This window comes from Thamnophis sirtalis, unplaced genomic scaffold, assembly GCF_051295495.1.
Source record: "Thamnophis sirtalis isolate CommonGarterSnake01/CBP01778 unplaced genomic scaffold, rThaSir2_p1.2 scaffold_11, whole genome shotgun sequence".
NCBI classification, from domain to species: Eukaryota; Metazoa; Chordata; class Lepidosauria; order Squamata; family Natricidae; genus Thamnophis; species Thamnophis sirtalis.
Window position 1 is genome coordinate 12,408,932 of NW_028261391.1, and position 26,703 is coordinate 12,435,634.

Sequence of the window (26,703 nt, forward strand, 5' to 3'; positions counted from 1 at the left end):
GGCACAAGTTGGGCATTACATGAGTCATCAAGATATTTCTGAACAGAACAGAATGGGGATTCAGCATTTTGAATAATCTCATAGTACTCATTGGACAGCCAGGCTGTGATCTCCAGGTTAATTAAGGCCTGCATGAAAGTAGCATGTGACCCAAAATAAACCACTAGAAGGGGAGATACCTCGGCCATTTTACCTAGGTGAGACAGTTTATTACAGAAAAATAAATCTAGGAACACCAGGAGAAAACAATATCTCAAAAATTGTACACATGCTTTCATTAATACTTTAAATTATAAGATATTAAGAGTTGTTGAGTATTTCACAACCTATAAATTGTATAAATACACGTGATCCTATTTTAACAACCACATCTTCAGTGACTGAATACTTATGATAGTACTGAAAAAATAGTTACAACCAAAACTTACAGCTGTCACAGTATCTTTCCAATCATATGGTCATGATTTGCAGTCTTCCTTACTGGCTTTCCACAAGCAAAATCATTGGGGAAACCAGCAGGAAGTCATAAGTTACAGTCATAAGTCATGAGATTATCATATAACAGCCCACATACTCTCAGCAACCAAAACTGTCATCCCCAAGCTGTCTGGTTTTTCAACTTATGACTGTGTCATTAACCAGAGAATTGCATGCAGTTTTACCAAAACATACCTTTCAAATTACTTCTTGTTGAGTAACACAATTGAGATGCGGCAATCAGCTGAGCAGATATAGATAAGGAAAGCGCAAGAGCTGGTGAACGGGCCAACCTGATCGTCGGAGCGAACTGGTTCACTCTCAGCTGATCGTCGTTTGCCCGAACTGGTCCAAACCGGCTGAATCCTACCCCTGCTCATTATATAAATAAAGATCTAGCGTGGAGGAATTTCTTCTCCTAGCAATTGTGTTTTTTGATCATGATGAGCTTACAGAAGAACTAGTTACATTATTCTTCCTAAGACTGCCATCCGGTATTTGGTTGTCAAAAATTATACTTCAGGAAGAAAATGATGCTCTATATCCTTGGATTAAGCATAGGAGGTTGCAAAATCTTCTGGATTTAAAATGTTTCAAGGTTGAAATAATACTTTTATTTGAAGTGGATCGTTCCAACTATTCTGGAAGTGTTCCAAACTCAAAACGGATATTATGGTTTAAAATAGATGGAACAACCTGTTTTAAACTAGAAAAGCTTCAACATGATTGCTATACTGTTCTACATTGTTATTTAATAGCAAAAAACTCAGGTTGTATAGCTTATAACTGCTTAAAGAGATCAATTGTGGTGGCGTTTTGGTCATTTCCCTGTAGTTTTTCTTGGATCAATATAGAAATGACTTGTTATTGCCTTCTTCCTGGCTGTTGTTGTTGTTATTATTATCACAACAACAGAATTGTATCACAGCGGCCAGTTGTTTCGTCGGATTTGGCATCGATTACTAGTCGGCCCCCACCCAGGGGCCTAGGACGTCTTAACGTATTTTCGTAATATGCGTGCGGATCCAAGCAGTGCGACTTTTTGCATTTGACTGATGGTGATTTTGTCCATTTTTAACTGTTTTAAATTTAATTCCAGTGCTTTTGGAATAGCACCCAGTGTGCCGATTACCACTGGAATTAACCACTGCTGGTCTGTGCCATAATAGTTGAATTTCGATTTTTAAGTCCTGGTATCTTGCAATTTTTTCATGTTCCTTCTCGGCGACCCTGCTATCACCTGGTATTGCGATGTCTATGATTGTGACCTTATTTTTCTCAACCAGTGTGATGTCTGGTGTATTATGCGCCAGTATTTTGTCGGTTTGTACACGGAAATCCCACAAGATCTTGATCATCTGATTTTCGGTGACTTTTTCAGGCTGATGTTCCCACCAGTTTGTTGCTGTTTTAATATTATAATTTTTGCACAAATTCCAATGGATCATTTGTGCTACTGAATTGTGCCGCAATTTATAATCAGTCTGCACGATTTTTTTACAGCAACTTAGTATATGATCAACAGTTTCATCAGCTTCTTTGCAAAGTCTGCATTGGCATTGTTGTTGTTGTTATTATTATTATTATTATTATTATTATACAATTGTATCACAGCGGCCAGTTTTTTCGCCGGATTTGGCATTGGTTACTAGTCAGGCACCTTCCAGGGGCCTAGGACGTTGTAACGTATTTTCGTAATATGTGTGCAGATCCAAGCAGTGCGGCTTTTTGCATTTGACTGATGGTGATTTTGTCAATTTTTAACTGTTTTAAATGTAATTCCAGTGCTTTTGGAATAGCACCCAGTGTGCCAATTACCACTGGAATTACCACTGCTGGTTTGTGCCATAGTCGTTGAATTTCGATTTTTAAGTCCTGGTATTTTGCGATTTTTTCATGTTCCTTCTCGGTGACCCTGCTATCACCTGGTATTGCGATGTCTGTGATTGTGACCTTATTTTTCTCAACCAGTATGATGTCTGGTGTATTATGCGCCAGTATTTTGTCCGTTTGTATACGGAAATCCCACAAGATCTTGACCATCTGATTTTCGGTGACTTTTTCAGGCTGATGTTCCCACAAGTTTGTTGCTGTTTTAATATTATAATTTTTCACATTAAGACTTTGATAAAAACGCCGTTGGTCTGATCGAAATTGCTGATTTTGTTTATATTGGATGATTCGTTCCTCATATCTTTCAATTTTTCTAGCTGTTGCTGTTATCCGCTCTTTTACAATCTCTACAGCTTCATTGATGTTTCTTGTATCCAATCTATATCTTCTGATTAGCTGATCTATGATTTTCTTGTTTTTAAGCCGTTGCTCATGCATGTTCTTTAAGTTACTAGCATCTGTCCTTAATTTTTTGACTTTTTGTTCTAATCGGATTTTCCACTTTGGCTTTGATGCTTTTTCTGTTGTGTGACTAGGTACTTTGATTTCAATGCCTAGTTCATTAGTGACTATTACAGCTGCGCTGTACATTAACTGGTTCGTTTCCAAGATGGATCCCGATTCAATTGTTGAAAACACTGCATTAACCATTTTCATGATAGGGGCCAAACTTTTCTTAGGCACAGTTTTTAGTGATGGTAAACGTTGCCTTTCCTCATTAAGCAGAAAATGCTCCATGATCTTATCCTTCAATTCTTCTGTTTTTGAGTTAGTTCATCAGTTGGTTCAGTGATAACTGGTTCTAGTGGTGGTGGTGTTATTTCCTCCCCGAGAGCTTCTTCTGGGAGTTCTACTATAATGTCTTTAGTTGTGTCTTGAATATCAGTTATTTCTGCTTGTGATATTGTTTTTTTGGTTTTGCAATTTGCCTGAATTTCCTCAAGTTCAACTTCACTAAACACTTTATTCCGTACAATAAATCGCCTTTGATCTGCTAGTCGTTGTTCACTAACATTTGAATCTGGATATTGTTCTTTCCATAATTCATACATTCGCTTTAAATAACCTTGGATGAGAAGCGAAATGTTGTCAAAGAAAAAAAAATAGCAATATAGCAATAGCAGTTAGACTTATATACCGCTTCATACCTCTCTAAGCGGTTTACAGAGTCAGCATACCGCCCCCACAGTCTGGGTCCTCATTTCACCCACCTCGGAAGGATGGAAGGCTGAGTCAACCTTGAGACGGTGAGATTAGAACCGCTGAACTGCAGATAACAGTCAGCTGAAGTGGCCTGCAGTACTGCACCCTAACCACTGTGCCACCTCGGCTCTGGACAGAAAGTCCAGTTGCCTCTTGAAAAAGCACCTTTAGGACAGCCGACCTATTGTATGTGTGCAACTATTTTGAGCATTATACTTAGTCTAGCAGTTCTGTGAGAATGTAACTATCATTTTAGCATTTGTTTTCTGCTACACTAATCTCTCTCCAGCTCTTTAAAACAATAAACAAAACCCCATACTTTTCTTTCCTTAGAAAATTCCAAACTGGCTGTGTCACCTGATTTGCTTTTTCTGTTCACTTTTACCTCGACAGATAGACTTGGCTGCCTTAAATTAGGTCACTAAATCTTAAAAGGCTAAGCAAGTAAACATTTGCCCATCATCAGGCATCACATTGGTGGAAAAGGTAAAAGGAATGTGAGAATTTTGCAGGAAAAATATGAGATAGGAGCTACAGGAGAATACACAAAGATACCCCAAATTCAAAGAACAACAGCTTTCTCTGACAAGGACATGACAGGAGTAGGCCAATGGGATAGCTTGCTTTGGGGGCCAAAGATCTCAGCTGCCAGGCAGACTCATACCAAGGATTATAATAGCCTTGCATAACCTAGTTCATCAGAGAATTTCTCAAACCTTTAAAGTAGCTCAAGCTGTCAGTAATTAATGCAGTGATTTTCAGAGGTAGGCAGTATTCAGAGCTGAAGCAGGAAAAATTGTTTAGACCAAAACTGTCAAACTCCCAGCCCAGGGCCAGATGCGTCACACGCTGGCCACGCCTATGCTGGTTTAGCGAAGGGGGGGGGGAGTTCTGATACGTCACATGACGTGATGGCATGAGTTTGACACTCCTGGTTTAGACCCCAGAGCAGGGGTCGGCAACCCATGGCTCTGGAGCCATATGTGGCTCTTTTCATCCCTCTGTTGGCGGCTCTCTGTTGCTGGTTGGTAAAAGGAAAAAGGACACCGCACTCGGAGAGACTCTATGGTGGGGGAACCAGACTTTTGGTTGGCAGAAGAAAAAGAGTGCCATGCTAGGAGGAGACTCTATGGTGAGGGAACCGAACTTCTGGTTGACTCCGGGATTGAATGAGGGGCTTCTGGTTAAGACCTTAGTGGCTCTTTGAGTGTTTAAGGTTGCCGACCCCTGCCCTAGAGGAGCACACCTGGTGAACGTGGAAGGGGGTGCCTTAAAGAAGCCATATCTATTCTCTGCCAGTCAGATAGAAGGTATGAGACACGTGAATATCACAATTTCACCCTTTTTGTTGCTATTCTGCTTCATTCTATTTACAATATAATATTTCATCTTAAATCATTTTACTCTTTTGTGGTTTTTTAAAGGGTTATAATTGTTTTTTTGGGGGGGAGGATACAGATAGTCCTTGACTTACAACAGTTCCTTTACTGATATTTTGACATTACAATGGTGCTGAAAAAAGTGACATCATTGTTTTGCACACTTATAACCGTTGCAACATCACCATGGCCAGATAATCAATATTCTGACACTTGGTAGCTGACTCGTATTTAGGATGGTTGCAGTATCTGGGGTCATGTGATGACCTTTTTCAACCTTCTGACTAGCAAAGTTGGCAGGGAAGCCATTGTTAGGTTAGCTCCCCGTTGGGAGAGCAAGTGCGTTCAGAGAAGCGTTGGGAGAGTTGTGTTGGAGAACACACAAACCAGCATACAGAGACACTGTAGTTTAAGTAGGCTTTTACTTTCGTGGAAATAGGGGTAAAGGGAGTCCATCAAACAGTCCAAGTCATACACGGATAAGACAGTAAGTCATCAATGTATTTCAGTTAAGGGATAATCCAAATAACACAATCCATAATCATATAATCAATTCAGTACTCAAAATTTGCTAGCAGTTGTAAAACTTACAATAGTTCACTTGCTAACAGCCAGCTTCCAAAACACTCAGATCAGCCCAGCATCTAACAGAGAGCTAACAGTCATTCTGGCTCCCTCTTACGGCCAATTGAGGAAACAGCAACCAATCACATTTTATAGTATGATTTATAGCATTGTTACATAATTTATATATTGCCAACTCAACCGTTAGATTATATACCTAACAGCCATATTCACTTAACAACTATATTACTAATTTAACAACTGCAGTGATTCACTTGACAACTGTGACAAGAAAGGTCATCAAATGGGCAAAACTCACTTAAGAACTGTCTTGCTTAGCAACAGAATTTTTTGCCCAATTATGGTCGTAAGTCAAGAACTACCCATACGAAAAAGGTTTCCTATATTTGTTTTGTTCTCTGCTCCAGTTTTTTATTCTTCATGTAGATTTCAGAATATTACATTTCACTTCCCGGTATTCTTTTTATTTCAGATATCATGTAGGGAAGCGTTTAAACCTTTTAACATTGTGTGTGTATATCAGTAGTGGGTTCCTATTGGTTCGGACCTGTTCAGCCGAACTGGTAGTGGTTTAACAGCCTGGGTCACTGGAACCAGCAGCAACCCAGGCTTGCCACGCCCCTGAACCGGTTCTCCGGATTGCGCCGTAGGCGGCACTATATTGTTTTTTGGGTTCTGCACATGCGCAGAACAATTTTTATTGAACTGCGCATGCGTGTACAGTGCATCAAGCATGAGCAGTGCGCCCACCAGTGAACCAGCAATAGTGCCTGCCAGAACCCAGTCCTGTATGTGTGTGCACGGGCACATTCATTCATTTTATGAATCAAGAAAGTTTGAAAACTACTACTTCTCCATAGTGAGGGGGGAGGAGTATCCAGGATGGGTGTTGACTTTGTCCTCTCATGATTGGATGAGTCAGATAAGCTCTTTGGGTAACGCCCCCTGGCCAGCAGGACTACCCATTCTTCTGACTCATCTCCTCAAGGAAAAGTTGCACTACTCAGTAACTCCAGTAATTTACAAAGGAGTAAGGAAAATAAACTTGGATCCGGCGAATCCTGCCTCCCTTCATCGAACACAGCCTCCTCCTGCAAGGACTGGACTGCCACAAGCCCCCTGGGGCGGCACGCTGCCCTGGCCACTGAGTGAGACGGAGTCACTCAGGGAGGACAATTGCCGGGCAGGCAGGAGGAGAGGGCAATATGCTTCCTAGAAGCAGCCCTTGATGCAGAGGCTAATCAGGAGCAGAAGCGCTCCTCTGCTCCCCTCGGGTTGAGCCACGAAGCTGGCTAAAATACCCTGGAACACCTGTGCTGGCAGCCGACAAGGTGAGAGCCGGAAAGGCTTAAAAAGAGCTGCGGAAGACAGGGGAGAGAGCTGCAGCCATGGCAAGCCTGCAAAGGCAAAAGCCATTTCCATGTGCTCCAGCAAGGAGGAGCCGTTTGAATTTGGAGCCGGGGCCATCTTGAAACCACATGGTCCAAGATGGCTGCCCCCAGCAGCTCAGAGCCTCAACTCTCAGCCCTCCAGCCACAACCGGAGGCTTGTGGAGCCCTTGAAAGGTGAGAAACCATCGCAGAGGCATTAGCCAAGGGCGGGGGATGCAGCAAAGGGCCAACAGGAGGCTTGTTAAGGGAGTTAGAGGCAGGCGGTGGATCTCCCCCCCTACTTCCTAGATGAATCAAGACTGCACGAAACCCCCCCCCCCAACCTGAGAACTCCTCACCTCCCAGAGGAGGATTCCCTTCGGCTTGGTGCTTCAGAAATCCTGCCTAAAAGCCCGTTCTCTCCCTTTCTAACTGCATAGTAACAGGAAAAGCCCCCCCCACCCTTAAGGACACTCTCCTTTAAGGAGGAGAAAGAGACTTGGCGAGAATGCCATCAGAAAAAGGCTTCCAGCAAGAGCTGTGTTTTTTGGGGGGGGCTAAGTCTCCTTCACCCTTAAGAAAATTCTCCTTGAGTAGGAGAAGGAGGGGGGAGGGGCGGGAAGTCCCTGAGTAGGAGGCAAAACAAAAGCTGTTTTTTGTGGCTAAGTTCTGAGGGCGGGGCGATGGCAATTGCCTTGCAAAACCATTTGGAAAGAAGGGGGGAGGGGCCCCACGTGGCCAAGCCAAGGAAGAGTATTCAGCCCCCAGGGAGAGACAGAAGAACCTCCAATCAGGTTAGAGATTACCCCCCTCCCCCAAGGCTTTCCAAGGGTGGGGGTGAATAGGCAAAGAGCAAATGCTATACAATACAATACTATGCAATACAATAGCAGAGGGGGCAGGAACCTTGTAGGTCTTCTAGCCCAACCCCTCGCCTAAGCAGAAATTCCTACACCATTTCAGACAAATGGCTATCATTACTAGTCAGCCCTGTAGCTCAATGGTTAACAGCTGACTCTGTAAACCACTTAGAGAGGGCTGAAAGACCTATGAAGCAGTATATAATTCTAACTGCTATTGCTATTACCATCCAACAGCTGCTTAAAAATCTTCCACTGTTGGGGCATTCACAACGTCCGGAGGCAGGTTGTTCCACTGATTAATTGTCTAACTGTCAGGAAATTTCTCCCCAGTTCTAAGTTGCTTCTCTCCTTATTAGATTCCACCCATTACTTCTAATTCTGCACTCAGATGCCTTGGAGGATAATCAGGTTGCCTCTTCCCTGTGGCAACCCCTGAGATATTGGAACACTACTATCACGTCTCCACTAGTCTTTCCTTTCAGTAAACTAGACCTGCCCAATTCCTGCAACCGTTCTTCATAGGCCTTAGCCTCCAGCCTGATCCCTCTGTTGCTCTTCTCTGCACTCTCCCTAGAACCCCCACATCCTTTCTACATCATGGTGACCAAATTGAATGCAGAATTCCAATCTGGCCTTTCCAAGGCCTTATAAGGTGGAATGAACACTTCACGGGAGCTTGATTCTATTCCTCTGTTTATGCAGCCAAAAACTGTGTTAGGTTTTCTGGCAGCTATTGCACACCGCTGGCTCATATTAAAGGGTGGTCCACCAGGACTCCAAGATCCCCTTCACAGTTACTACTGTGGAGCAAGGTATTCTGTACCTGTGCACTTCACCTTCGTTGCCTAAAGGTAGAACCTTACCTCTTTGAATCCCATTTCCCTAGGTAGTGCCCAATGTTCAAGGGTACCAAGATCCTTCTGTATCTTTAGCCTGTATTCTGAAGTGTTGGCTATTCCTGCCAGCTTGGGGTTACCTGCTAACCTGATGACCCCCCCCCCCCCCCCCATCAGCATTTAACAAACAGAGAGCTAACAGTCATTCTGGCTCCTTCTCATGACCACTTGAGATAACAGCAGTTCTTAAAGAAACAGTACTACTATCATGGCATTTATTTTGCTATCCCAAATGTTAGCTTACACACCTAACACCCTCATTCAAATCACTGATGAAGATGTTGAAGAGTACTGGGCTCAACCTGAGCCTTGGGGGACTCACTGCACTCTTCCCTCCATGAAGAGGCAGTCCCATTGAGGAGTATAGGTGTGTGCACCAGTTACCAAGGCACCTGGTGTGACTAGGTCTAATCCTCAGTCTTCTACTTTATCTAGTAGTAGGTTATGGTCTACCTTATCAGGACTTGCTGAAGTCCAAGTTAACTATATCAATGGCATTCCTATGGTCCACTAGGGTTGTCACTGTAATCTAAGAAGATTTGTAGATTTAGATTTATTGAACATTTATAGGCCGCCCTTTTCCCTGAGGGGACTCAGGGCGGCTTACAACAATGGGGGAAGGGAGTGCAAAACAAGACATAAAAGAAACGTGAATAAAAAATTAACTATAAAACACAACATTCATTATGGATAGTCTAGTATGATCTGTTTTTGACAAACCCATGTTGGCTTTGGGCTCTCGAGCCGGTTTTCTCACTTTCTGAAGGGGGGGAATCACATCAGCAATTCTATAGTGGTTCTCCGGTACTCCAGGAGCTCTGATAGATATAGTTTCAGTTGTTTGGAGATCTCATCCGCCAGCGCCTTCAGATCCCTGGGGTGTAACCCGGTCCTGGGAATTGGACCTTGCCTAAGATAGACAGGCTACCATTTCTTCCCTATCTCATCTTGGGTCCCTAATCTGAATTTGGGGTGCTGTTTTTGATAGGTTGGATAGTTTATCCCTGCTGGTAAAGACAGATGCCAAGCACGAGTTAAATAGTTCGGCTCTACCCCTGCTGCCTGTCACCTTCGGGCCACTTTCTCCCAGCAAGGGACCAATTGTTTCCTTAATCTTTCTTGGTTTTATCAGGCGGGAAGATGCCCCCCCTTTTTGTATTTTATTTTATTATTATTATTGTTGTTGTGATTCTTGTTATTATTATTATTTTACCTTTGTGGCAGGCCTTTATTGTGAGCCTTAGCTTCCCTCTCTTCATCGTTACACACACTCTAGTGGCCGCCCATTAAACTCCATCGGTGTTTACATTCAGAATATCTCTGCGCTAATCCTAGCCATAGAATCATAGCACCCTTATGGCCGGGGGGGAAAAAAGGGTCAGATAGGCTGGTCCCCATGCCAGAACCCACCACAAACTCAGAATGGGATGCCCGACTATGAGAGATCGCAGAAGCACCTCAGATAGCCTATGAATTTAGACAACTTTCGCTGAGGGCAGAACATATAGCAGGGGTGGGATACATCAGAGCCGACTGGCTCAGCCGGACCAAGGGGACAGTTTGGAGCGGAAGCTGCAGCCAGCAATCTTCAAGGAAATGGCAGAGTGCTTCGGACACCCGGAGATCGACTTATCCGCCACGCCCTCAACGCTCAGCTCCTGAGGGTCATCTCCAGGTACCAGACATGGGGGGGGCAGAAGGGGCGGACGATCTGCGAAGCCCCTGGACCAGGGGTTGTCGGTATGCCTTCCGCCCTTACCCCTGATCCCCAGGGTCATATGGGAAACCCTTCGGGAGGGGGCAGAAGGGGTTCTCTTGGTGCCTCTCTGGCCCCGGAGACTGTGGTTGCAGAGCTCCAGTCGCCTTCAACGGAGAGGCCATGGAGATTCCCCCTGGAGGGAATATCCCTTAACCAGGGGTCGCTGGAGCACCCAGACCGTCAATGGCTCCAGCTGACCGCTTAGCTCTTGGAACGGAGCATCCTGGGGAAAGACCCTCCCCCCCCCCCCCCCCCCAGGGTGATGCAGACTATCCAGACTGCCCGCACACCTTCCACAGAGCGTATATATGGCTCCATGTGGCAGGCCTCTGCCTCATGGTGTAATTCCCTGGGGCACAATCCTAGCCAGGCCTCAGTGCCTCAGATTCTGGACCTCTTCCAGGCAGGCCGGGACAGAGGGTTAGCTTCTAACACAATTAGGAGACAGGTCCCAGACTTCTCGCCAGTTGTCCTGCGTGGCAGGAACCAGAGCTTGACTCACCTTCCTGTGGTCAGACAATTCCTCAAGGGGGCTTCCAACCCCAAACCGCACGCAGTGTTCAAGTACCATTCCTGGGACTTACACAGGGTAGGGGACGCTCCAATAGGTGCTCCATCTGAGCCTTTACGAACAGCTTCCCTTAAGTTCCTGATTCTCACGGTGGCCTTTCTGGTGGCCATCCCCCCCCCGCCAGGCAGATATATGAACTGCAAGCTCTCCACCGGGGAGGGTCTCTGCTTCCCCCACTAAGACAGAGTGGGGTTACGCCCTTCATCCCAAGGTGGGCTTCTGCTTCCATCAAACCCAGGAACTGATTTGCCCAACTTCTGTCCAGACGGGGGGGAAAAGAAGGGGCTCACTCTGGGCATAAGGAGGGCCCTGAGGATTATCTCAGGAGAACCAGGCCAGTCAGGAAATCCGAAGCTCTGTTTGTTTCCTTCCAATAGGGGCCTGGGTAACAGGGTGACTTCCACCACAATAGGTAGGTGGTTGCAAACCTGCGTTGCCACTGCATACCAATCACAGGGCTTTCAGACACCAATCATATCACAGCTCACTCCACGCGGAGCGCAGCCACATCCAGGGCCTGGGCCACGCAGACAGCCCTGGCCGGAATCTGCAGGGCAGCCACGTGGGCTTCCCCCTCTCCCTTTGCTAGGAACCATAAACTGGACTCTTTTACCCCGCAGGGCAAAAGCCTCTTGGACGCAGGGCCTCTTGGACGCAGGGCGTTGCAGGTGGTTCACAGGGCGGAGCCCACGCCTCAACTGGCACAAGCGGGGAACATGGGGCCTCTGGGGTCTCCCTCCCTAGGGACGTGCAGGCTTTGGTACGTCCCATCCTGGATACTCCTCCCCCCTCACTATGGAGAAAGGGCGTTGGTACTTACCTGATACGCCTCTTCTCATAGTGGGGGGAGGAGTATCCAGTCCCTCCCTGACTATGTTTGTATGACTAAGTTTTATGTTCACAGTTTTATGAAGTTATATAAATATTGATGTTGAAGACGATAAAAGCTAAGAACTGAATTAAGAGTCTGGAGTGAATGGTGCAACGAGTCGGATGGAGCTCTTCGTCAAAAGAATGGGTAGTCCTGCTGGCCAGGGGGCGTTACCCAAAGAGCTTATCTGACTCATCCAATCATGAGAGGACAAAGTCAACACCCATCCTGGATACTCCTCCCCCCACTATGAGAAGAGGCGTATCAGGTAAGTACCAACGCCCTTTTCCATACTTCCTAGCCTGATGCCTTCTTAAGATTTGAAGGGAAATTCCTATTTAATAATGTGATTTAGACTGATTAGTCAAGAATAAAATATCTAGTCCATTGTGATCCCTATTTTTTTTTAATCGTAAGTCTCATCTCATTCAGTACTGCACTGAAGCAGCTTGCAAAATTAAGCTAATTTCGTTGACATGTAGAAAAGCTTCTTTTGTAATTGAAGAAAAATATATTTAGAGCAGATATGCACAACTGGCAGCCAAATTTCAAAAATACCTCTGCACGAAATTGATTTGGAGTTTCAGCAGAACATTAGAAAAGAGATATGTTCAGTTTTGATTCTGGCTCTACTTACCCTGCAGATGTAGCTTGCTGCAACGTTAATTCCACAGGAGTACAGCCCTTGATAGAAAAAAAATTACTTTCTTGCTTCTTATGTAGGAAAAACGTTCTTTTTCAGATAGTGGGTTTCCTTATGCAACATTATACACATAGTGTAGGCACCTATTCAACAAATATTGAAATAGGTAAATGATACTTATTTATAATTTAGATTTCTAATCATAGTCAACTGCAACTCTTAAACAAGAGCCTTGAGTAAGAATGCTGAATTTTAAAAGATTAGTTCAAGTAAAGTATAATTGGGAAAAAAAGGTTTCAGGCAATCCCTAATATCTGTAATTTGTGAAAACTATCTTTAAGGAAAAAGCAAATTTAGGTATATCATGCAATTGTAGAGACGTTTTTGCTGGTCAACTTGAAAAAAACCTGCTCCTAAAATTAATATGATTACGCCCACAAAAGTCTAGAAATTTGCCGAGTTACAGAGGTAGATCAGTAACTTTCTGCAGGGGGCAATATTTAAGTACTCAGAAGAAGGTTTGCACACTAGAGAAATATCAGAGTTAATTCAAATTAATACCTAATAAATACTGCTTGATAAAAGACATAATGCATTTAGAATGTATGAGCTACCTATTCATTATACGAATTTGCTTCTGTAATGACTTTTAAATGAATGACTCTTCACCCAGCTTCATTTCTCCTTTGAGTTATGCTAGGGCAGTTTATTGAATCTTAGGGGAGGCTCATTGGAAATTATCATTTTGCATAAACTATATGAAACTTGGCATAATGTATAATATTTCATGGATAAATCAGGACAAAGCTTTGATCCCCTCTTTGGTTAAATTGCAGCTGAGACACCTACCTAATGGCAAGGGTGAATACAGAAACTTGGGGAAGAATAATTCAGTGCTATCATATTTGCTGGGAAATATGGATAGAATAGTGCAATGGCAACCCTGGAGGCAGAATACTAAAAATAATAGATAAAGATGTGATGGCCTTAATTTCTTTTTTTTAAATGCATTTTTTAAAAATCAGATCTTTTGCTTTTCTGAGAATCAAAGAGTGAAATATTTACAAAACTCTAGTGAAATGCTTTATTTATAAAATAATGAACACAGTAAAAAAAGATGCTGAACTATTGCTATTCTTTATATTTCCAAAATGTTTTCTTTTCATTCATAATAGGGACTGTTTTGAGTGTCAGAGTACTGTAATCCATTTGTACAGATGGCAGCAATCAATCAATCAATCAATCAGTCACCATTTCCTCTTTTGATTAAATAGCTCAATATACTGTCTCTTCTCCCATTCCCCCCCCCCCCCCCCCAGCAGCAGCCCTTTGGATGAGTTGTACTGGGAAACACTGTCATTTTCATTAAAGAAGTATGGTGAATTGAGTCCTGATCTTCTTGTTGGTTGTAATGGGCAGTTGGATGAACCCTGAGGAACGGAAGAGCTGCAATTAAGTCAACGGTCAGATAACAAATCTAACAGAAATGCAAAATAAAAATAAAAATGAATAAGCATCTGAGATATATGACTCTCTTTAGTTGTCATGATGATAAAGGGGAGGGGAGACACTTTCAGATTTGCACAATTCTGTTACTATAACCTTATAAGAAAGGCATATTAGCATTTATAACTCTGGCACCTAGATTGGTATACCTTAGTGGATTGACATGGGTTGTCTGTTGCTGATTTTTTTTTTAAATCTAAAGACTGGTGCATCTCTTACGACTGGGTCTCACTGGATGTGATTGATTTATTTCATTGCTGGCTGGTTTATTTACCAAACAGAGAACATTGAGACTTCCTGGCTTTTTAGAATTCTTCAGCTTTAAACAGTTAGTTATTGGAGAAGACACACACACACCAAACATGATAATTGTGTAGCAGATTCAAGTTATAGGTATTTCGTGGTCTGTTTCTAAAATAGCAAAGTGAATTTAAGTTAGTAAAAGGAGAAAATACGCTTACTGCATTAAATTGCTTTTTTTTTTGGTGTGGAGAATATTTTCCCCACGACTTACATATTTTTGAATGTTTATCAACAAAGTAAGGAAATACAGTCCAGTAGAACTCTATTGTTATTAATTTTGACTTTAAAGATGGGATTCAGTGCAATTACCTATTCTACTACAGCCTTCCACTTTAGTTTTGAGATACTGTTGGTGTTACATATTATGAAGTCTGTAGACACCACTATTCCAAGATGCTTTAATGCTTTATTTTCAAGAATAAAAGGCAGAACCAGACTGTCTGCAAAGTATAATGTCAGGTTCTGGCATATTATCTTTATTTCCTAAAAGGATTTGGGCACTCACCTATAAAAAAGTTGAGTAACTGCAGTCTAATGGTTTGTTTGGGAGTTGGGAAGCTGAAGGTGATCTTGTAGGGTTAGTGAGTTTGGGGGTCAGACTTAATTTTTTTTTTTCTGAACATACCCATGACTTGCTCTCAAATCTACAACTAGTCTAGAATGAGAGAAAGCAAGTAATTATGGCCAAATCCTACTACTACTTGCCTTCTACAGAACTGTCCTTTATAAGTTCCACTGATACAGAGGAGAGCTTTAAGATACATTTCCAAGTTGTCAACTGTAAAATCATTCATATATCCCTGTAGGAATACCTTTCTCTGATTTCTCTTACTATCTCCTTAATTGTTGAGATCAGATGGAATTAGCATGTTCCAGGTCCCATTGTTAAAGGAGTAATATCTTAGAGATGGAACTCCTGTGTGTCTGCCCCTAAATTTTGACCACAATCGCACTATCTTCAACTCCAACCCTCTTTGAGCAGGCCTTTTAACAGGATGATTTGTGACCTTGATCTTGACTTTGAATGACCTCTGTCGGAGTCAGCATAACGTCTGTATTGTTCCCCTGACATGGATTCTTAATATGTTTTTCATGCTACTGGTTTGATATATTTATATAAATACACTATCAAAAATTTGCTTTTTCTAATCTGCCAGATGCACGTTATCTTTTTGAGCATCAGAATGAACGGGAATATATTCAAGAAGTATCACTTAAAATAGGTTTTATTGCCAGTCTCAATTTAGCTTGCTCAAATTGTCCTTGCCTACTTTGACTTCTTTGTTTGTGTTCTTGTTATCTGTGTCTGCAAGAAAAGAACTGAAGGACATTGTTGCAAATACCATTTTTTTGGCTGGATGTTGAAAGAGATTGTTTTCCTAAAGTTTGTGAATGTGTTGTGAGACATGTACAAATTACTTCACAGCTGTAACTTTCACATCAGTAAAGTTAATATCAACACTGAGGCATAGCCCATAAGATACGGTAGAAGGTTAGGTCAGCATTTCTGCTTCATTCCCCTGTTATGTATTAGGTATTTATAATGTGGCCATAAAATCCATCCAAGATTTGAAACTTGGCATCAGCATTGGAAATCTGAAGTAACTGTTGATGTGAAACTGTGACATGATCAGCCAGCATTGCTGCTGTGTGTCATGCCCTCATCCTTGGGCAGCCAGGATGTTTAAATTTGGATTGGGGAGGTCATGTTTCAGTGGCCACTTCGGTTACAAGAAGATTCCTTTATAAATCTGGCTGGGCACTGTCTCCCAGCTTCAAACATTTTTTTCATGGTGGCTACAGACATGATTATTTTTTAAGGAGCAGCCAAAAACTAAGAGTGTGTGTGTGTGTGTGGGTGTATATGGACCATGAACAATTGTGTTCCAAGTATGATCATTCCAATATGTGTGGTTTGATAGCCTCAACATAAGAGGCCTGGAATTTGAACTCATTCTGTACCGATGCATATTCATTAGTACCGAGACTTTGTACATTGTTTATTCAAACACTGGTCTCCCTTTGACTCTTACTGCAATCTGAGTACAGTAGAACCTGATTCATACCAACAAAAACGGGGAGGGAGAAGAGAAAAGCATTTTTGGCAGAGGTTAGGCTCTGGCTGGATAAACACAGGGGCTTATTTATAATCCAACAGCAATGAAGAGCAAGTAGGCAGCCCATGTAAATCAAAGCCCCCATTGAGGAGAAAAGCAAGGAGAGACCAACTCTTAATTCAAATATAAAGGCATTTGGGAGGTGCATTTCCTAATTGCACCATTTTCTCTTTTCTCATCAACCAGACCACACAGCCTCATTCTTGTCTATTCTTTGGCGGTTCCTTAAAAAATTCTCTTGGGAAATTTTTAGAATTAAGTAAACACCATAGAAAGCAGAGGATTGGATTGCATCGCTTTGACTTTCTTAGTTTTGCAAGAAATGGCTGAAATCTAGAAGTGGATCTTGCTAAGGCAATTAGGATAAGTGCAGCAGCTGCTTCTCCTTTTTAAGACCATTGCAACATAGGATTTCAGAAGAGAGAGAGAGTGTGTCCAATCTCCATTATTATAAAATACTGTAAGAATGAAACATGCCTTTTTAGTAAGGATTTGATTGCTTGTGTTCTGACATATTCCCACCTGATCAGATTTCTGGATGGTTGTGGTTTAATGTATCTATGGGTGATAAACCTGTTATTCAACAAATTAATCAGATTTTGACATGACCCAAAATTAGACATAGACAATTCCTGCCTGGCTGGAGGCTACAAATTAATTCTGCAATGAGTCTAAGGCTACAGGATGTTTTCTGATGAAAATTACAGGTATAAAATCCAGAGTGGAAAAGGAAAGGTTGTCTCTCTTAAGAAAACACCTGTCTCTGAAAAGTCCCTGAGGCAATTGGCCCCAAACTGGGCCAGGGTAACATTTGACAGTTTAAAAAAATTAAACTGACTGGTGTAAGAATGGACATGCCCATCCTCAAAATGGCTGCCACCCTGGCTTTGCCCATTCACAAAATGGCTGCCAATCACAAAACATTAGGGATTGATGGCAATTTTTTTTTTGCCTTATCTACTTTCCCTGGATGCATCCTAACAATCAAGTACGCCTTTAACACTATTTTTAGACAGATAGGTGTCATTATAAACAAAGGACTGGGCTACAGTGATCGCCACTTCTATTTCTAAAAATGTTTACAACTAGTGCATAATGTGAAAGCCATAGGCTGCTGCCTTCTATGAATTCCTCCATTTTTTTTAAGAAGGGGGAAATGATGGATATAGGAACTATATTTTATTAATTAAATTAAATGTATTATTTTGCCCCCTTTTCACTCTAGCCGTGTTCACGTTTTTGCAGAGCTTTGATCCCTTTCAGCCTTTTGGGTGGTGGTGGGAAGCTACCCTATGGAATCTGTGGAATTTAAGACAACTGAAAATAACAGCCAATTTTGGAAGCTAGGGCCTTACGTTATGGCCTGCCACCTTCTTTTTAAAGTTTGATTTAAAATTAAATCAGTCTTTTAAGAAAAAAAGCTGGCATCAAGAGAGGTGTTTCTGGGTTTCTTGCTATCCAGGGTGCCACGTGGGGGTTTCTATTCTTGAAACAACACATTTTATATTTCTGGGCTTTTTTGTTCTTTGTGAAGAATCCCGATTCTCCTTTCTTGGCCAAAATTGAGGTAGCATTTGGGTAAGATTTTAATTAAGACTGGAGTCCGGGCGATATACCTTGTGGTAAAGCAAGAATTTCTGCTGTGCCTTGGTGCTTCAGGCGTGCGAAAGATGAAAGGATCACAGTGGACAAAGGCAGGCATGCTTATTTTGGATGTCTCTTGAAATAATCAGTACCTGTAGATTAGGCCTTTCTAATCAGGTTAGTCTGTGATACTCTCACTGGAAAAAATAATCCCCATTTAGTTCACAAGCTTCCTTTGATTTGTCATTCGCTGTTGGCTGTTTCTAATACTTATGTCATACTGCCCTCTCATGTCCATTCTGATGGAAGCCTCTTATGTATATTCATAATACAATTTTATTTCTCTCATTCCCTTTTTCTCTTGAAAGAAAACACTTTGATCTACCTTTGGAAAACATTTTGAGGCTGGGTGATTAGCAGAGCTCTTGACCTTTGTTAAAAAACAAGTTTTAGTAAATAAAATCCCCTTGGTATAACTAAAAGACAAAAAAAATATGGCTTATTTTAACAACCATTTTGGAAGATTTTTTTTTTAAATCACCTACTAGTTGAGTGTGATTTCCTTCAGACTGCTGTTTATTTAAAATGTTGGTTTCATCCAAATCCCCAGCCTGTCACTGCGAATTTAATCTTTGATGAATAAATAATTAATTCCCATACATCAACCATAGAACATACTTCAGTGCTTTAAGTTACACATCTTGGTTTTGCTGATTCCTTCCCCTTTCCCACTTTTGGGGCGACTGTGGTGCTTATATTCTTGCAACTGCAAAAATATTGGTTGAGCGAGGAGTTATTTGCCATAGCTGGAATACAAATCAAAACATGGTTGAAAGGTAAAAAGAAAAAAAAAAACCTCTTTGAACTGAATTTGAGTTCTAGAGACTTTATGAGCCTGGATTCAGCCACGTAGCATTTTTGGCAATAGAGCACAAGTGCTTTGTCATTGCCTTCATCTGTGATTTTTTATTTTATTTTAATTTCTTATTCTAGCCCCAAATAATTGGAATTTGCTTGTGGTTTCCCATCCAGGTATGAACCAGATCCTGTTTAGCATTTCGAGTTCAAGCAAAATGGGCTGGAAACAGCCACCAACCAAGCTGGTCAAATCATTGCTAGGATTTCCCAAGTATGCACACATATATTGTATGTATGTGTGTGTACACATACAGTGTAAACAGCTGTTAGGAAACCAGACATGTTCTCTCTGCTTGTTTTTCCATCTCCCACACTTGTATTCTAACTTTTCCACTTACCCACTCAAATCCTTCTTCCTACAGACCCTCAGTATTTTTATACTTGTATGCCACTGAATTGAACCAGTTGACAACAATTTACAGTATAAATCAAACTAGAAATCCAGTGAAATCAAACAGTAATGTTTTGTAGGATCATAATAATGATACTTGTCGCTAAAGCTTCATCAAAGAGCCAAGGTGGCGCAGTGGTTAAATGCAGCACTGCAGGCTACTGCTAGATCAGCAGGTCAGCGGTTCAAATCTCACCGGCTCAGGGTTGACTCAGCCTTCCATCCTTCCGAGGTGGGTAAAATGAGGACCCAGATTGTTGGGGGCAATATGCTGACTCTCTGTAAAACCGCTTAGAGAGGCCTGAAAGGCCTATGAAGCGGTATATAAGTCTACTGCTATTGCTATTGCTATCCACATGGCAGCGAATTGGAACTGGAAGGTGTTTTGAAAGTGTTCTGCTTTAGCCAGAGAAGATGGCAGGACTCTGGTGGAGCCTTGCCTCTCTGGGAGGCTGTTGTCACACAGTGTTGGATAAATACTATCAAGGATAAATAAATACTATCTTCAGTAGCAGCTCACAGTCTTAGGTGTGCAGGGAATGGTGAATATTTCATCCAGGATAAATGCATAGGTCAGGCCAGTCCCAACTGGAAAACAATGATCTTGAAGATATTTGGAAGCTAATCCATCTAGGGCTTTATAAATGAAAACCAGCTTCTTGAATTGTACCTAGAAGCTCACAGAAAACTTTGCAGTACAGGTGTGAGGCTGAATTATTTCCACTCCAGCAGTTTTCATATTTTGACCTATTTATCCATTCCTCCATAGATTGATTAGAAACATCTTCTAAACGTGTTTTTATAATTTTATGTATAGCTGTATGTTTGTGGGAAGCAGATTTCCATTGCTATCCAGGGGACACTGACATATTTTTCATTTTGTTTTTTTAAGCTATCCCAAATCCTATAAAATGTTTGCAGGATTTCAGCAATCTTACCCCTGAAGTCTTGTCATAAATCTCATGAGATTTTGCTCAAATTATCATCATCATCATCATCATTAACAACTACAACTACAACAACATTTGGTTAAGGCTAGGAAGGTTATAGATACCCATGGACGTTTATGGATATGATGATCCCTCATATATGTAATGTGAAACTTTTTACTGAACAGAAATTCATCTATTATTAATGATTATTCATATGCTTGTAATCGTTCACTGAAGAAAACAGATTAAGTCTAGATTAAGTAGTAAATGGTTGTTTTGTTTTTGTTTTAATTTGTTTTGTTTTATGCACATTCATTACTTCAATGCCTCCTAACTATTATCTTAGATTTGAAAATTGTCCATTTTTAGACCCAACTACATTATGAGTAATGAATCCATTTTTTGGGACAGAAATCGAGTTACCGCATATTCCTAACATGCTGTATTATTTTTTTATATTTTTTAGGGTTATATCCTTCATCGTGACCTCATGGTTTAAGCGGGAATAAAGATGAGTATAAGCAGTGATGAGGTTAACTTCCTCGTATATAGATATTTGCAAGAGTCCGGTGAGTAATATTTCTCTGAGGAATTCATTTTGAAACTAAGAATTAAGATTAAATGTATAAAAAAAATTGAAATACATCCTATCTGGCAGGATTAAAGAGAAAAAAAGTACTATTGTGTTGATTCACAGTGATTTCCCCATTGCCTTTCTTCATATATACTGGTGGAATGGCTTAAAGAGGTGAAAATTGGAAAGACAGTGCAGTGTTTCCATTCTTACTTGTAAATTTGTAACCCAAGAGCAGTTGCGTTCTGGGGTCATTTAGGGTTTTATGTTGCCTCAGTTGCTGAGGGCTGCCATTGGATATCTGGAGTACAGAGTGACCAGTTGGCTGGTCACTTAACCTAGCATTGGTTTCCACCAGAGTCAAAAATAGCTATGCAGATATTTGGCAGTTGTCTGGAGGAAATGGAATAAAAAGAAATGGAGTTCCTTAAAGTTAGTTGCTGCTCAGGCCTGGGAATTATCCTCTCCTGGAAGAGGTAACATTTCTGGCAAAATTGGGCCTTAGGGACAAGAAATGCTTGTATCCCATGGCTTATGCACTATCTGGACCAGAATACCTAGAACTGTAATGGCGAGCCTATGGCACGCTTGCCACAGGTGGCACACAGAGCCCTCTCTGCCGGCACCCGAGGCCCAGGAGGCTTCAGGAAAGTTTGCTAGGCCCAAAACGGCCACGGTGGTGTGGGGCACCCTACTGTGCCCCGTTTTTCATCCAAGGAGGCTTCAGGGGGGCCTGCTAGGCCCAAAACGGGCCATGGGGGGCGGGGGGGGGGCATGTGCGATTTCGGCACGCGAGGACAAAAAGGTTAGCCATCACTGCCCTAGAAACTCCCTAATAGCCTCCTTGTTAGATTAATTTATGTGACGTCTGTCCAAGCAGTAATCCAAAAATGGCAGCTGGAATAGAGAATAGAGCCAAAGTGTTATAGGAATATAACTAAGGAGTTAAAGCTGTTAAATTGTTGAACTAGTTTAGGAAAGCAGAAAGATTAATTTGTTTGTTTGTTTGTTTGATTGATTGATTGATCTAATTTATATGACCTCCCACCACATAGAACAAACAACTCTGGATAGCTTACAACAAGTTAAGCTATTTCTAGAAGAACTTCAGCCACATAATCTCATGGAAGATACTCACACACTCTCCTCTCCCACCCTTCCTACTACACCCCTAATTGCTATGGGGATATGTAGGAGGATAAGCATATATGTTGCCTTTAGCGCCTTTTTAAAAGATGGGATATAAATTTAATAAAGATTGGGTGGGAAGAGTTAGGGGCCCACCATGTGTATCTCATTGGCCACAGTGGCGCAATGTTTAGAGTGCAATACTGCAGGCTACTTCTGCTGCCTGCCGGCTGCCTGCAATTTGGCAGTTCAAATCTCACTAGGCTCACTCATCCTTCTTCTGAGGTTGGTAAAATGAGGCCCCAGATTGTTGGGGGAAATATGCTGATTCTGTAAACCGCATAGAGGGCTGTAAAGCACTGTGAACTGGTATATAAGTCTAAGTGCTATTGCTATTGCTAGATATGATTTACAGGAAGAAAGCCTTCTCTGTGGCAAACCCCCCTCCCCCCCATTGTAACTCTTACTACTGTTTTGTTGTAAACTGTTTTTTTCCTTCTCTGAGTAGAAGAGTGATACAGAAAAACAACAGTAACAGCAACACAATTTTAGCCTGAACTGAGGTTTAAATTTATATACTTCCATAAAACATCTCCATAATGCAAATCAGTAAATCATATTTTCAACACTTTTTTTCTGGATTTCAAATCAATTTTACGTTAAATATCTGTGATCAGATTCCTAAAGGGACTTCAGCAAAGCTCCTGTTTGGTGTTAAGTAAATTTATGTTAACTTGTGTAAGGACGTTGAGGGTTATATTTTTAAGAAAATTATGTATTCTTAGATTTTAAAACAATATGTGTTTTTATGATCTGTAGACTGTTTAAATAAACTGACTGATTTTTGGTGTGTGGTTGGCTGACCGCTGCATTGATCCTCTTTTTAAAACAAATCAACAAATCGAAGTAGTGATGCTACAGAATTCGTCAAATGTAATTCCTATTATGTTCCATTTACAGATAGTCCTCATTTAGCAATAGCACTTAGACTTAAATGGTTTACAGAGTCAGCATATTGCCTCCAACAATCTGGGTCCTCATTTTACTGACCTCCGAAGGAGGGAAGGCTGAGTCAACCTTGAGCCTAGTGAGATTCGATCTGCCAAACTGCTGGCAGCAGAAGTAGCCTGCAGTACTTGCCTCTAACCACTGTATGTACCACCGCAGCCCAATCATTTATCAATGTTTAGCAATCATTTGAAGTTATGACAGTGCTGAATGAATGGTTCTTAAAACTGGCCCTTAAAGTTCCAGCTATCATAGCATCCCCGCAGACACGTGATTGCAATTCAGGTGCTTGGCAAGCATTTATGTTGGTTGCAGCGTCCTGCAGTCTTCTGGTCGCCATTTGCAACTTTTTCTTGCCAGTTTCCCATAAGCAAAGTCAATGGGAAAACTAGCAGCAAGTCCCTCTGGCTTTCCTGCACTCATGGAGTGCTGCGGCATCTCTCCCTCAGGCTCAAATGCATCCCCCACATTTTTTGTTTGGGGTCCCCATTGTTTCCTATCTAATAACCCTCACATCTTGGGGTTACAACAGAAGCTGTGATTCTTTGTTGCTAAGTCAGGGTGTCAAACTCAATTTCATTGAGGTCTGCATCAGGGTTGTGTTTGACCTGGGGGTGTATGGCCAGGGAGCATGGCCAGCATGACATCACTCATGTTCTGGGTGCCTATGGTCGCCCAAGTGCTCTGCCAGCGAAAACAGAGCTTGGGAGGATTGAAAACAGAGTTTGGGAGGGCCGCACATAGCCCTCCCGAGCTCCATTTTTGCTGGCAGACTGTGAGCCGATCCTTCATTGTTTCCGGGATGGCCCCGCAGGTCTGATCTAAGCATCCTGTGGGCCAAATCCAGCCCACGAGCCTTGTGTTTGAAACCCCTGTGCTAAAGGATGCGGAAACGTGACATTGTGCTTCACCACTACATCTTTAGGAATGGCAATCCTAATCAAAACCACATTTCCTAATTCTTCCTTGATTGAATATCTTTTTGGTGAGCAACGCTACTGGTTGATCAATATATGATGTTGTGTTCGTTTCTTTATTCCTCTGTTCTTTAAGGGCTATTAATTGGTATTTCTTGGTCATCTGGCTAAAAGTTGATTTATGTTTTGTTTTATTTTAGTTGAAAGTAATGGCACACGTTCAATTTACAGATGAAACAGAGACTTTTTATTTGACATGACATAGCAAAATGGGAAACGTATGGCTATGCAGATGTTGCTTAACTGTAATTCCAAGCATGCCTCCTTTTTAACCATGCCCGGCTGTATGATTGTGCTAGCTGACCTTATATTCCCCGTTCTATGTAGAAAATGCAAGAAAGAGTAAAATTATCTCTGTCCAAGACAGTATTCATCAGGTTTATAGACCAGTGTTTCTCAATTTTGACAGCATGCTGGCTGGGGAATTCTGGGATTTGAAATCCAGACAATTTAAAGTTGCTAAGGCTGAAAAACACTGTTACAGACAGCGGTTTAATTCTTGGATACCATGCTTGAGTATACATTCAGCTGGAAGGATCTGAAAGACTTTTTTCTTGCAAAGTTTGATATATATTTTATATGTAATTGGGGGGGGGGGAGATGCTAGTTGGAGGCAGTCTGATTTGCATTTCTTTTAATTTTTGTCAGTGTGATCAGGAAATTTTTTGCCTGTTGGAAATTCATCAACATATAATTGTTTATTTAAATATCTAAAATCTCCCTCCCTCCCTCCCTCCCTCCCTCCCTCCCTCCCTCCCTCCCTCCCCCCCTCTCTCTCCCTTATCTCTGCCATTATTTTTCATCCTTATATTTATTTAAACAAACTTGATACAACTAAAGGTCAAGAAAACAGGAGTAAAGAGCTCTGAATCCCTTTTGTTTTCATATCTGGATGCTGTATGAATTCATTGTTCCAGTAGACAGGAAAGTCATTTTAGGAGAATGGCTCTGACATAACTCATTGTGGGAATTAATGTAAGTAGGTTATCTTTAATGCAGGAAACAGCAATTTCATATTTCCTTTTAATCGGGCACCAGGATACCTGAGGATTCCACTAATACTTTCTGGTACCCAGTCCCAACAAAAGGATCTCTTGCCTAAATTGTCCCTGGCTTAATGTGGAAGGATTCTCTTCTCCAATGAATTGAATGAAAATCCACAGAGATCAAATGTTTGTATTGTGTGAAAAGCTGAATACTAAGGATTAATGTGAACTGAAATAATACAGGGAGAAACACGCATCTCTAAATAGCAGACCTGGCATTTTCTGGCTGCAGAAAATGCCAGGTTTGATTGTCCCTGTCTGGCCCACAGTGTGTGTGTGTGTGGGGGGGGGAAATGTAGCCCTCAGTAACAATCCAGAGGTGGTATTCAACAGGTTCTGACCAGTTCTGAAGAACTGGTAGTGGAAAGTTTGAGTAGTTCGGAGAATCGGTAAATACCGCCTCTGACTGGCCCTGCCCCCATCTATTCTTTGCCTCCTGAGTCCCAACTGATCGGGAGGGAATGGAGATTTTGCAGTATCCTTCCCCTGCCACTGCCACCAAGCCATGCCACAGAACTGGTAAATTATTTTGAACCCCACTACTGTTAACAATCCCAGTATCTCATGTGGAACTGTGGGAAAATTAATTGCCCTCCCCTGGTATAGAGCAATGAAAATGTTTTGCCAATTTGAGGGTAAACCTGACTTCTGAGATGGTATTTACATTTGGCTTGGGTGCTTTCAAAACTGTCTTTTTGTTTCCTTCACCCTTTCTCTCTCATCTCCCTTCCATTTTTTTTAACAAGATACTCAGTATTCCAGAAGATCGTTGCTCTTTTCATTTTCCGTTCTCTAAGTATTTTTAGTGTATATTTCTGGGAAACTCGGGATTCCCTTGAGCATGCTGTCACTGCCATCATTTTTTGAGGGTGATGCTTTTTTAACTAGACAAGAATTGGCATAAGATGTGAAGGACTTTGATCTACTACATTCATTTCCACCAATTCCTTTCTTGGTCTCTTTCGGCTACTATTACTGTGTTATTTCTGCTCCCCTCCCTTTGTGCTTCCCACCCTCCTCCCTTCTGCCTGGGCAGGATAACTAGCATAAATAAATGACCTCATATCGTGTTTAAATTTTCAGTTTCCTAGCTGATTTGTTCCCTGGAGCAGCAGAACAGCCAAAGCAGACATTTCAGCTATATTAAGTTCTGCAACTTGTGATTAATTTGGGAGAGCATTGTGATTCTGCCCTTTTGAATAGATAACTGAAAGATGTGGGTGTCACAAGAGGAGATGAGAGATGAAACATGTATGGTTCATTATTACACAAATAACATAACTTAAAACTTTGCGTCAGCTGTTGAGGAACTAGAATGTAATAGCAGGATTGACATGGTGATAGTTAAATGCATCATTACTGTGTCATTGTCATTTGCTGAAGACATCGCTGCTGAGGGACCATTACTCTGAAAGCCGAACACAAAAATGACTTTATGCCAAGATGGGAAAAGCAGATATTAAAAATAACTTTTGGGATTAAATTTCCAGACAATTCAGAAAACTTGAACTGCAATAGGAAGCCAAGACTTAACAGATGGAGTTACCATGTATGTTCTGGCCACATAAAAATTTCAGATGTAGGGAAGAAAAACACCTCTGAGCTGGCAAGTATCAATTCTTAAGAGTCTGACCTGCGATCATGCATGGATCATCAAAATCATTTAATCTTTCATTTTATTTCTTACTTAGGTTATATTTTATGTTCCA

At 41.7% G+C, this 26,703-nt stretch overlaps 1 protein-coding gene across 2 annotated transcripts in view; it reads left to right on the forward strand.

Annotated features, from left to right (window-relative positions):
• The window catches only part of TBL1XR1 (TBL1X/Y related 1), a 233,321-nt gene that overhangs the window by 168,325 nt on the left and 38,293 nt on the right, over positions 1-26,703 (forward strand). For both annotated transcript variants that reach the window (XM_087725218.1, XM_087725219.1), the window contains exon 3: positions 20,728-20,830. In XM_087725218.1, coding sequence (XP_087581344.1) covers positions 20,773-20,830 — 58 coding nt within the window. In that variant the 5' untranslated portion in view covers positions 20,728-20,772. The remainder of the gene's footprint in view (positions 1-20,727; positions 20,831-26,703) is intronic.